The sequence below is a fragment of the Acomys minous genome (assembly GCF_964271855.1).
Source record: "Acomys minous genome assembly, chromosome: 4".
NCBI lineage: Eukaryota > Metazoa > Chordata > Mammalia > Rodentia > Muridae > Acomys > Acomys minous.
In genome coordinates, this window is record NC_140486.1 from 53899663 (window position 1) to 53913023 (window position 13361).

The following is a 13361-nucleotide window of genomic DNA, read 5'->3' on the forward strand; positions in this document are numbered from 1 at the left end:
ATAAATAGAATTAGGCATATGTACAACAGGAAGCTTTTCCATATGTGTCAAAGCCAGCATTCTTTTTTTTTTTTTACCTTTTTATTTTATTTTTAAAATGTATTTTATTCTTTATTCATATTACATCTCAATTGCTATTTTATTTTTTTACATATACATTTATATTATTACACATATATACAATAGATTACCTATGGCAGGAAGAACTGTGACACAATCAGGAGTTATATAAACGTTACATTCTTAGTGTTTGGCTATTTGTATTTGACAGCCTTGAAGAAGACATCTTTCCTGTCTTGGTGCATCTAAATTTCTGAATGTAAATCAATCCCCATCACATATTGTCATTATCAACTTAGATCACCTATCTAGATCTAAAACATCTTAACCCCTAAACAATTAAGATCCCTTGTAAAACTAAGCTACCTGGTCTTCAACTCCATCAGAGACTTGAGAAGGAGTAAACTTGATTATCTGAGTATGCTCGGAGTGCAGGTTCGTAGCTTTCCAAATGAAAAGATGACAGCAACAGTTTTCTACCTGAATAGTCACCCAAAACTCTCTATAACATTGGAGCATCATCTTCAGCCTTCTGGCCCAATATATCTGACAGACATATTTGTGAGGCAGGAACTACTGAGGACTTGCTTACCCTGTCTTGGCAGAGTTTGGCTGTCCACTTTGCCTGCATCCAAGCTTGTCCATTTTTTCCCAGAATTCTGTCTGTGGTAGAAATGAGGACTTTTGCCCAGTGGCTTGTTTGGCACATTTGAAGCCTTCTCCAGAAGGAGGTTCTTTGATGTTCATCATCCTCTTTGAGGTAGAAAGCCAGCATTTTTAATGCTGGACCATTGATAGAATCATTCATTATCGATAATCAGATATTCATTCCACTCCAAATTTTAGAAAAATGTGTTTGTATCACCAATCTCAGTATTACCAAAAACCTACTGAGGATCAGTTTAACACTTCTCACACTTTTATAGTTTCCCGTTGATTAGCAGAATTATCTTACTATATAAACACATATTACTTTTGAATAAGCAGATGCTAAAATTGCAAAGTATATATTGTGAACGATGGATGTTACAAATTAAAATCCATACTAAATTAAATAAAATTAGCTGAGTGAATAAAACAGAAAAAAAATCAGTCAATGAGTTATCAATTAAATTTACCTGGATTTTGAAAAACTAAGTTAAATTCAAGGTTTTGCTAATTCTTTCTGAGAGCATAGTATGTGAAGACATTTGTAGTGAAAGAAACATTCTGAAGTAAGCACTGCTGCTGGGACAGAACCTTATGCTTCCCAGGACTGGAACCGTTTGAGGTTGTACGTTTTGGGTGGTAAAAGGGTGGTTACCTAGCAACAACCCCTCCTCCCTTGTCTGTGCTGCAAGAATCAGATTGGGCATGTCAGTAAATTGATTTCTAGTTTGCTAGATCTAAAAGAACCATGCAATAATGTGGTAGGGCACAATTCTTAATAATAAGAAACTTCCAGGTTTTTCCTCTGTGGATACCACTCTATATGATGCTGCTTGAAGCTTGTCTAGAGATTGTATAAATGCTAAAGTGATACTTACCGAATAAAAAAGAGAGAAACTTCAGATATTGATTAATGGCATTTATTTTCAGTTTGCTTTTAAAGAAAGCAATGAAATAGTTACAATAGCATCAACTTTGGGCAAGTAGTCACCTTATCTCACTGAATTCTCTAGTAAAAGAAAGAAACCCAGAATGGGCTGGGTTTTGGAGAAACACTGTTTAAAGGATATAGACAGGCTTTATACACCATTTTACCATCTGACGGTATAGCTAATGAGGCACTAATTTCATACAACATACACCGAATATACTTAATGTTTATGAAAAATGAACTTAGCCATATGCTACAAGAACTTATATGGGAAACATACACTTTAATATAATTTACATCATATGATCAGATTACTGTGAAATGCGTCAGAGATGAGCACCACTCTCGTCTGATGGAGCAGTTCCACTGTGGTGCATGGGGCCGAGAAGGCAGGTTCTGAGAACGTTTGGGCTCTTTAGGACGCTATCACAGACACTGCTGTGGGGACATTACGTGCAGTGACTTAGTTTCTGTGTTTTCGTAGCATGAGTATGGAAGGTTTAAAAAGAACGTCTATTCAAAGAATGCTTCAGTGCCAGGTGTGTGGGAGCTGGCAGAAAGGAAAGAAAAGAGGCTTTGGCTTAGAAAAATTTTCCATGATGCAGAGGGCTGAAACCAGTGTCTCCCCAGACACACACTGCTGACGCTCGAGGGCAGCTGTTTGCCAGTGTTCAGACACCTGTCTCGTGCTCAGCAGCTCTCTGAAACATCCTTATGCCTCATCTCCCTTCAGCGCAGCACACACTGAACTTCATTTGTATAAAACTGAATTCCAGAGCAAAAGTTTTTTGTGTGTGCGTGAAACGTTAAGCGATAGGTGGACGTTACAGCTGTGTCTCCTCTTTGTGACTCTCCTAAGCGTTTGTTTTAAAAAGCAATATCCTTAGGATTTAAATTAATCAGAATAGGATACCATATTTTCCTAGATTCTCATCCCAAAGAATAGCATTATCTTTGAAAGTAAGTGTTAATAATATTATTTCAGAATTTGGTCCAGTTCTTGTAATTTGTTTGCAGAAACCTATTAGAAGCCAGAGCGTTGACTGTAAATATTACTATAGCAGCAGTATCATAATGTTAAAAGTCACATCTGAGAATAAATTTAACATAGTCAGGCTTAGTTCTATTTGTTCCCAAGAACCTTAACTAGTTCAGTGTCAGATGTTAAAAGGAAAAAAGCTGACCATACAGAACACAGCAGTAACATCAGCCAAATGTTTAAAATACAAATTGGTAGTGGGAGCATGATTGTTTTTAATATATCAATTTGCTGTGGATTTCCCCAAGTAAGTAAGTAAGTATGGCTTGCATGCCACATGTTCACAGAATAATTTAGGAAGCAAGAATGCATCTTACAGTGGGCCATTTGATATGGATACTTCCCTCTACTCTTTATTTCATTTATTAATTATGATAGTCTGATAAGTAGGACTCGTTTATTTTAATGTCTGTATATGATCAGGAGAATTTTGTATTAAGAACTGTCAAGGATACGTTTCAGGACGCGTCCCCGGGTGTCTCCGAGCCTAACAGAATAGCATAGTTAATATCTAGTAGCCCAACAGTTAAAATAATTGGTGAGTGTGCGCTGAATCCTCACGGTAGGAGGGAGGGTGCCAGAAGGAGGGCGAGGAGGAGTGGCTGGAGGGAGGAGGGGGAGGGCAGGTGCTGATTTCAGCCCTGTAGCGTCAGGATTGCGTCAATTCGGGTTTCAGCCACGTCTGGAGTCTCGGAGACCAGCTTTTCAGAAGAGCCAAAACAGGAACCGGGTAGGGTGGCACACTGCTGATAGCAAGCGCGGACCTTCCTCCAGCCCCTCCCGCGGCAGGTGTTGGCCTCCGGATCTGCCGTGTTTCCCCTGGAAACCTCATTCCAGGTTCTTCCAGGTGAATCTGCCTGGAGTTCTTTCAGCACCTCGGACAGAGCACGCAGAAAACATGGCTCCTATCGCCAGCAGCCGCGTGGAATTTGGTGAGCAAGTTGCTGAACTTGGGTCTGTGGCTGGGCTCGGGGGCTGTGCTTTGCTCTCCCTGGATGCTGAATATGTATATTTCCAAGTAGCTAATCTGAAAGGAAGACGGGAACAGCAGATGGTTAATTGTGGCTTACTTCCTTTCTTGATATCTTTTCCCTTAACATCGCCTTCTGTGATTTCACCTTCCAGAAGTTCCCGAATGTTCACGCGGCTCTGTGAGCTGCAGCCTGAGCTGAGGGAAGAAAAGCACATCTGTTGTTAGAATGCTGCTTCATTTATTTTCTGGATGGTTTCTATTTGTGTGTAAATCTTTTAGGAAAAGCCGTATACGCTGTTGGTTATGTAAGAGTTTGATAATGACATAAAATAACTTGTATGCTGAGGGTTTGAGATGAGTAGTCTATTACGCTGTCGTAATTTTCTCTGCTATGTTTTCTTGCATCCCTGAAGTATGTTGTTAGTGACAGACAAAATTCTGTGCGCTGTAGTTCTGGGGGACTTTAAAACCAACTGGCTTCGGCCTATTTCCTGCCGGTGGTTGGGCTTTCTGAAGTCCAGCACTCCATAGTTAAGTAAAAGCTGCTCAAAACTTGGAGTGAGGCTTCTGCTTTCTGCATTGCTTTTCCTGTTCGTATTCCAAAATTTTGTCATTATGGTCTCCTTGTCTGTTTCAGTAAATAGATCAGACATATATTTTAGAAAAATCTATGAACATTTCTAGGTCCAGTTATATTCTAATAGGAAAAGAGCAGGGCTTTATCTATAAGTATTTTTTGGTTAAAGGATGTAGAATTTTTGAATAGTATCTCTAGATGTATAATAATTGCTATTAAAGTGAGCAGTATGGGCATAATATCTGCTCTCAAAATCTGAATACTGTATCAGTAGTTACATTAGCAGAATAGAGTCCATGTTATTTTTGGGTGTTTTGAATATTTAGACAATATAAAATACTCTTAAATTATTTTCTCAGCCCTTCATCATTGGATGTGTGTGTGTGTGTGTGTGTGTGTGTGTGTGTGTGATATTTATACTAAGTTATTGATTTGAAATCAGAAAATTTCTCCTAAACTATCCTTCTGAAAATGTTTTCACGCCCAGTTGTCTGTCTACTTAGAAAATAATGAATCCAACTGCTTTTATTGTTCTTATACTGGCTGAAGAATTTCTTAGTTCTTGAGTTTGCTTTTGCTGCCTTGTCCCTGGTTATTTCTCTCTCTCTCTCTCTCTCTCTCTCTCTCTCTCTCTCTCTCTCTGTCTCTCTCTCTGTGACAATAGAAGGAAAGAAACTGACTGTGTTTAGCTGATTAACTCATTCCTCCTCCTCTTTCTTCTCAGCAGCACTCACTTTTCCCCTCCCATTTAGGAGACTCACAGCTTTACTTCATCTTTACGTGATTTAATTTAGTCATACAGTTAAGTTACAGATTTTATAGTCCTGGCTGGTTTTCCCCCTCAGTACTATTTCTCCATCTAAGTACAGTTGACTTCAGTTTTAGGACTATGAAGTGTATGGGCAGAATATTTAGGAGACAGAGAAGAAACATCTAAAAGATTTGTCTTCTTGGTCTCAGAAAGTGTTAACTCTTTTTGGGCTGGGACTTCTATGCTTGGTGCTCAGTATTTGAAATAAAACACGGGTAAAATAGAGCTAGATGTACAAAATACCTTATTTTCTATATCCACTTCATGCTAAAGGTTTTCTCAGTTACTTCACTGTGTTAGGCGTAGTAGTAGCACAACTACTAAATATTTGTTAGAAGATTCTGCTTACACATTAAATGATACATATTTCATGCAAATCACGGTTGGCATGTCACCTGATGCCAATGATTTACTATTTCCTAAGTTAAGAGAATGATGATATTTCCCACCTTATTACCTTTTGCTATATAGAAATATACAAGAATAAAATTAAACTCTAAATTATCTACACTCACTTTACATTCACATTTTGGGAATGATTATGCATTTATGACCACATTATTCTGTTTAACCCACATAGATCACTTTGTGCTTTGGTTAGTTCAGAGCTTGGAGAATTTTAGGGTCATATATACAAAGGGGTTGTATAGTTATAAATTAATTACATAGTATTACCATACTATTGACTTTATTTTACTATTTTTCCACCTTGTTAACAGATGTTTCCCTTTTTAAAATTACATCTCACAATTAGAATAAGGACTTTAATGAGTTTATGACAATAACCAATGACCATGTTTTTTTTCCATAAATCCTTAGTTGTGTGGACTACTATCTTTAAGTATACTTTTTTTCTGCTTGAATCCCAGGTGAATAAAGATATATTAAAAGAGCAGAGTTTTCCAATATTTGTTGTTGTCCCAATATATATGTGCATACACACACACACACACACACACACACACACACACACACACACACACACACATGATTGATGGTTTTGGAAAGCCTCAAAATGCCAGTGAAAAAATAATGAATGCAGTACTACCTCATGTTACTGTAGCTGACTCATAATATCTGAGTAAAACAAAGCTAGGTTGAGAATATTAAACATGACCTCATGTTTGTTCCAGACACACTCTCATTTATTTATGAGAATTTATTGAAGTTAAGGAGTTTTAAATCATAATGCATTTTATGTGTGTCACCTAGGGCTATGTTTAGACCTCGGGTCAGTGGGAAATGCCACTAATACTCATGCCCAGAGTGGTGGTGAAGTAGTTCAACCTTCCCAACTTATAAGCAAGCGCTAGCTCTATTATGCTTTTCCCCACACTCTCACATTGTGATGCTGACTGCTTAATGTATGCCATTGGTCATTCGGCTTTTCAGATGAAATTCCCACAGTCGTGGGGATCTTCAGTGCATTTGGCCTCGTCTTCACCGTCTCTCTCTTTGCCTGGATCTGCTGCCAGAGAAGGTCGTCGAAGTCCAGCAAGACTCCTCCATACAAGTTCGTGCATGTGCTGAAAGGAGTTGACATTTACCCAGAAAACCTCAACTGCAAAAAGAAGTTTGGAGGAGATGACAAAAGTGAAGCCAAGAACAGACCAGCTGTGCCCAAAATTTCACTGCATCTCGATCTGGAGAAGCGAGATCTCAATGGCAACTTCCCCAAGACCAACCTCAAAGCCGGCAGCTCTTCTGAGCTAGAAAGTGCGACCCCGAAGCTCTTCACAGAAACAGAAAAGGAGGCCACTTCCCCTGAGAGCTTGAAGTCCAGCACTTCCCTCACTGCAGAGGAGCAGGAGAAGCTGGGAACACTCTACCTGTCCCTAGAGTACAACTTTGAGAAGAAAGCATTTGTGGTGAACATCAAGGAGGCTCGGGGCCTACCAGCCATGGACGAGCAATCCATGACCTCTGACCCGTACATCAAAATGACAATCTTGCCGGAGAAGAAGCACAAAGTGAAAACCAGAGTGCTGAGGAAGACACTGGACCCTGTTTTTGATGAAACCTTCACCTTCTACGGGATCCCGTACCCCCACATCCAGGACTTGTCCTTGCACTTCACAGTTCTGAGTTTTGACAGGTTTTCAAGAGATGACGTCATTGGAGAAGTGCTCATTCCACTTTCAGGGATTGAGTTATCAGATGGAAAAATGCTAATGAATAGAGAGATCATCAAGAGAAATGCTAAGGTAATTCTGCAAGCATCTTAGCATTTGTAAGGACTCTTTAATGTAGGTTTAAAAAAACCTATGGTGTTTTCATTCAAATGATGGGTTGGTACACATTATCCTTAATGACTGTGGGCGACAGTAAACAGAGAACAAAAGAATAGAGAGGGGAAAAAGGAAATGTAATCCATATCTGAAATGCTCAAGGAATGTTTGTGGTATAAAACGAGAGAATGTATTTATGATAGTATTTTTACATCATCTAGGTAAAAAGCATTTTTAAATTTCTATTAAACTGTTTTGAAAAAGACTGCTACTTTAAAAGTCATGTGTCTGTCTTTTGGTATAGGTTCTTAAAGTGTCGCAGAGTCAGAGTAACTGAATTTGAAAGTGAAATTAAAAATTAGGCCAATTCTTTATTAGGATGGGAGATTTAAATGCACTTTTGATGAAATTGCTTTTGAATAAGATGGCATCCTGTTATGTTGATGTATGAATGCCCATTTATCTGCTGCATAAAGGAAGTGAATTACTCTGCCTTCTTACTTGTACCACTTTGACAATTCTTGGCTGATTAGAAAATGACATGACATCAATTTAGCAAACAGTACTCCTTTCACCTTTCAATATAAAATATCATTGATCCTAATGGTGGCATTTCAGAATAATTTGTTCTTCCAATGCCATAATTTAAGAAAATAACAATCACATTATTTGTGTTATCTTTAGAACATTTGCAACCATCTTTACATCTTGTTTGTACTGTCAACAAGGAAAGTCTAGGTCCAGAGAGCTGCACGGCTTGTCTGAGGAACCTGACTTCCTGGGGAACATCAGGACCAAAGAGTTCCCTGGTTGTGCTCTCCCTCTCCTTGGTGTGACTTTTTGTACAACTGCTTAGTTTTAGGTGGTCTTCCTCAATTGTAGCTCTTTTTTTTTGACATTTATTCTTTAGTTGTTCTTAATAATAAGCAAGTCCTGTGTTACTATTTTGTTAGTTTTAGTTAAAGCGTTCACTTTTGATTCTTATCTGCCTTAGGTAATGTCTTTCATATAAAACTAAATATAAGTAGCCTGTAGCAAAGGAATCTATGTTATTGTCCAAAACCTACTTTTAAAATTTGAATCAAATCTCTCCAATACTTAAATTTATTTATTTTCTCCTTAGATTGAGGAGAGAATTTGACTATGAAAATCCCAGAGTTCTAAATCCACCACGATCCTGCTCCAGAATAACTGTTGGATGCAGAATAAATCTTCTTTGGCTTGAATTTAAATGCCAATAATGCCAATAGCAAAGAGTTTCACAAAATCAAATATCAGCCATGTGACCCTGCACATACCAACTGACAAGATTGTGTATTCTTTACTATTAATAACCTCAAAGGTTAAAGATGTCCTTAAATAGCAAGAGCAAGAAAAAAATCCTCTTGGAAATATAATTACCTTTCAAAACATGTGTAAGTACTGGGTGTGGTCAAATCTTTGCAAATTTTAGCATCCTGTAGTACCAGAAACAACCACAAGATGGCAGGCAATGGTTTTAGTCATTATGGAGCTACACAAAAGCAGTTTCTCAGACTCCTTAGCTTGTTAAAAAAACAAAACAAAACAAAACAAAAAACAAAAACCAGGAACGTGACATTACAATAACAAGGCTATTATGTTGCTGTATGTTTTGTGATGAGAATACAAAATCTTAAGACTAAAACTTAAGTCTACTGTCTTTCTCTTTGTTTAGAAGTCTTCTGGACGAGGTGAACTTCTGGTCTCTCTCTGTTATCAGTCTACTACAAACACGCTCACCGTGGTTGTCTTAAAAGCACGGCACCTACCAAAATCTGATGTATCTGGGCTTTCAGGTAAGGAAGCTCCTGAAACTCTGGAGTTCAGTGTATAACTGGCTAATGTTTCTCACAACAATTGTCAAATAACACTGGACTCTGGTCTTGTCATTCACAATCAGCAGTTCTGGGATTGTGGGTTTTTGTTTCCTTGCTCTGTGAGTCAATACTGCCAGCAATACAGAGACGTTCATATACCTGTAAGCCAAAGTTCTCGAGGAGGAAACATTTAAGCGAATGGTTTAAAGCAGAAAGCAATGACAAGTGGAGAGGGAAAGATGCGACCTACTACTGCTCAGAAAAAGTTTTGAATTTTGCATTTCAAACTTTTGCATTTCTCATCTTCACTCTCTAATGACCTCATCCTTCTCCTTCTATAACATATATGCTTTAAGAACTAACTTGTAGTTTTGAACAAATCTGGAAAAACAAAATGTTTGTTGAAGAATATAATGAGAAAGGAAACGAGCTAAGTTATGGGTTAAAAATGATCTTAATTAAAATCTTCACCTTCCCATTTCTTAGTATAGCATCCTCTTTCTATTTCTTAAGCACCATAGAAATTGGGCCACAGCAACACTTGATGAGCATTTTAAAAGCCAGAAATAGATTTCAATAAAGAATCACCTAGTGCTATTGTTAGTATTATTTGGCTATAGAAATTGAAGACATGTTCTTAAAACTTGAGATCAGGAAAATAAATAACACACACACACACACACACACACACACACACACACACACACACACTGCAACCAGAAAATAAACTTAATTATGTGATAAAGGAAGTCACATGATCCTAAACCATTTAGTCACAGGAAAGGTCATCCTTGGCAAACTGGAACCAATGTCTGCAAATGGCTAACCACCTGCAGAGAGCTAAAGGGCAGACATGACCATGATGGAGCAATGCCCTCCCAGATGGAGGTAGACTACTACGAGCATGAAATGAGTGAGCTGAGAGGCAGGGTAAGGTTTGGCATCACCTCACATTCAGGAATTCATTATTAGCAGGCAGTATGTCGCACTCTCTTTTCTTCCCCTTTTTACTGGGTTCTTGTCCTTTGGCTGTTATGATACCTTCCTTAACATCAGGTCTAGAACTGGTTTCCATTTTTCATTATTTTCAACTTCATGAATAAAAGTGAAACCCGTTCACATGCCCCATTTGTTTAGACTTGTTTGCATTGTAAGATACTCATTTCCACTGTACTGACTGGGCTACCATGGTGACTAAGGATGCCATTTCCCAGGTCAGATCTGCTGCTGATTGTTGCCAATATTAATGCCTGTTGTGTGCCATTACAGATCCCTACGTCAAAGTGAACCTGTACCACGCCAAGAAGAGAATCTCTAAAAAGAAGACTCACGTTAAAAAATGCACTCCCAATGCAGTGTTCAATGAACTGTTTGTCTTTGATATTCCTTGTGAGAGTCTTGAAGAGATAAGCGTTGAATTTTTAGTTTTAGATTCTGAAAGGGGATCCCGGAATGAGGTAATTGGGCGCTTGGTCCTGGGTGCCACAGCAGAAGGAAGCGGCGGGGGGCACTGGAAGGAGATCTGTGACTTTCCCAGGAGGCAAATTGCTAAGTGGCACATGCTCTGTGATGGCTAGCTTCCTGGCCATGAGCCAGAACTTAAAAAAAGATTTTTACCAGGCGAGAAGCATTTTTCTTTCTTATACATGACTGTAAGCTTGTGGCACATCAAGCTACTTTATTATTTACTTTTTATTTACTGATTTATTTTGGCTAGAAGTAGGCCAGAAAATAGTTGTAAATGTCCATCATGATGATCTCCTCCTCTATTAGAGGTGTTGGCCAAATTTTCATAAGATACTCAGTTTCCCCTTTGTGGTTGGTATAAGTGATCCAACCAAGCTTGCTATGAACACATTAGCTTAGTCTCAAGTCACAGATGTTTGCTGTAGGCAACGATTTCACTTTTGTCTTGGTAGTGGAAATCCAGGTGATTGTAAAGAGTTAAACACAAAACCCACACCTTTTTGTATGAAAATTAATCCATGTTTCTTCAGGTTGGGGAGATAGATTTTATTTAAATCCAAAGATATTTCAGAAATGTCCTCAAGTCTGTTTTTTAGTTAAACATGTCATGTTCAAACGAAATGATTGTCTTATATTTATCAAAGTACGCCGATGCTGTCATTTCCATTTGGTTTGTAATTATTTGATACAATCTCAACCTAAAAGGGGGTAACTTAGGTTCATTTCATAGAGACAGCAAACAAGCTGAGAAATTAATTTATTAAAGGGCTGAATTGAAGACCACTGTGGTTGAAATGAGATTTTTGTTCCCTAACATCACATGTGAGTCATGTAAAATATAGCTTCACCTAAGAACCATGGTCTGACTTATCCACTGCCCCTCACAAGCCTCAGTGTGGCCTAAGGCAGTCCATTTACCTTTGTCAAGTTGTCAGACCATTTAGCAGAAAAAAAATTAACTTAAGCTAGAATTTCAGTTAGGAATACAGCTTTTTTTTTTTAAATCTATCAGTGTACAAGACTGTCTTTCCCTCTCAGAGTGGACATGGCTGCCTGAGTTTTTAACTTATTCTTTCCCAGGAAGAGCTAAACTACCTAAAAAGAAACAAAAAAAAAAAAAGAGGAAGAACTTGTGAAATTCATTGTCAGCTTGAAATCAACCACATTAAGTAACGAGACTAGGACAAGAAAAGAATAAGCCTTTCAGAATTTACAAATATTCACAAAATATGCTTCTGCTGTAAAATTAGTACAGACAGTATGTTCCTCACTATCTTTAGAGGCCAATTTGTCTTGAGATGTTATTTTTAAGATAGTTTAAAGAATTGTATCATGTGCCACTCCCAATTGCCAAGTCCTGAAATTCTTGCAGAAACTGGTTACGGCAAGCAGAACTTCGGCATGTTTGGGAAGACTTAACTCAGTGGCAACGTCTTTATATTTGACTCGTTAGAGAATCATGGGTGTGACTTAGGTCCAGCTGAATTATTAAATATGCAAGTTAGAGATAATGTCTACTGAAAAATTTACCTTTGAGTCAAGTTTTGTGTCAGTGCTTTAGCCATTTTTGAGAATGTGTTTGATATCACAGTGTTTGTAAATTCAATGAAAATGTATTTCCGAACCACTTGTCTGTGCTTTTTATGACTACAACAAAAGTCCGACTTTCTATAAGGAAATATAGTTCATTCTGTATGTACAAAAATTGAAACAACCCCTTTTATGCTTTTCCCACCCTCAATGTCATCCGGTGACAATGTCATCTCACATGTCCATCTACTCAGCAGTCTGTAAAAACAACACGGAATGAACTGCAGTCATGTGGAGTTTGGGAAGGCCAGATGGCCTCTGTATGTATGTACATTTGATGTCATAGGCCATGGAACGGAGTGTCGCTTGGAGCTGTAATGTCATGAGGCATCATTTCCAAGTGTCCTACAGAGTGGCAGGAAGTTGATGATGACACAGCTTATAGGATGTTTATTGGAAAAGGATTTTTTAAAAACAGAAAACAAATCTGGCAACAAATACTTTTAAAATCACAAAAAATGTTTGTAAATAGTTTTTAGCTTTACAATTTAAAGTGTTTTGATGGTGAAAAGCTTATTGAAACTACTAATAACTGGTTTTAAGAAAGAAAAAAAAAAGAGAGAGAGAATACAGAAAGGAGAAAAACAAGAAAAGAAGTGAAACAGGCAGGGGGCTGTGTGATCTCATTATTTCTGAAAAATCATACTGTTTATAATGTATTACAGTATCAATGTGAATATCCAACTCTGCCAAAATTCCTGCACTGTATTAAACATGTAAATTAGTTTATTGTCTGCTTAGCCTCTTTAACCACCCAAGTAGGGAGGCTGCCATGTCTGAAGAATTGTGTGATTCAGTAACTGACTTGTTCTGACTTGTTGTAGTTCAGTAGAAGTGACCCAGAGGAAAGCATGGTGTGAGGGAGATGGTGTCTGTTCTTTCGTGCCAGCACTGTGTGTTTGTAAGACATGAATAAACTGCTGCTTTTGCCCAAACAATTGCAATCAAGCATTTCCTGCCAATGCCTCTGTCATAAACCTCACCTTATTGCTTCCTGAGTTTTTAATCTCTTCCGGATAGACCATCCTCATAGCATAGTGAGCGCAAGCTCTTGTTTGGAACTCTGAATGTTGTCTAAGTTTTGACAGTCACATGAGGAAGAAATGCCTACCCAGAAGTGAAGCCCAGTTCTTAAGGAGCACAGGCACCGGGCACGACACAAACACAGAGAGTTGAAGAACGCCATTGGCCGTCCTCAT

At 38.2% G+C, this 13361-nt stretch overlaps 1 protein-coding gene across 1 annotated transcript; it reads left to right on the forward strand.

Moving 5' to 3' along the window:
* The first annotated feature begins 3292 nt into the window (after positions 1 to 3292).
* Positions 3293 to 11701, forward strand: SYT4 (synaptotagmin 4). The gene is made up of 4 exons (XM_084779106.1): positions 3293 to 3610; positions 6432 to 7243; positions 8964 to 9084; positions 10375 to 11701. Exons 1-4 carry the CDS (start codon positions 3577 to 3579, stop codon positions 10680 to 10682), a joined length of 1275 nt encoding a protein of 424 aa, XP_084635232.1. The 5' UTR covers positions 3293 to 3576; the 3' UTR covers positions 10683 to 11701.
* Positions 11702 to 13361: the final 1660 nt, after the last annotated feature.

Excerpts from the sequence above, each read along its gene's own strand:
- SYT4 (XM_084779106.1), top strand. The coding sequence starts at position 3,577 with ATGGCTCCTATCGCCAGCAGCCGCGTGGAATTTG. Across the intron at positions 3,611-6,431 it reads CAGCAGCCGCGTGGAATTTG|ATGAAATTCCCACAGTCGTG; the intron begins GTGAGCAAGTTG and ends TCGGCTTTTCAG. Across the intron at positions 9,085-10,374 it reads TGATGTATCTGGGCTTTCAG|ATCCCTACGTCAAAGTGAAC; the intron begins GTAAGGAAGCTC and ends GTGCCATTACAG.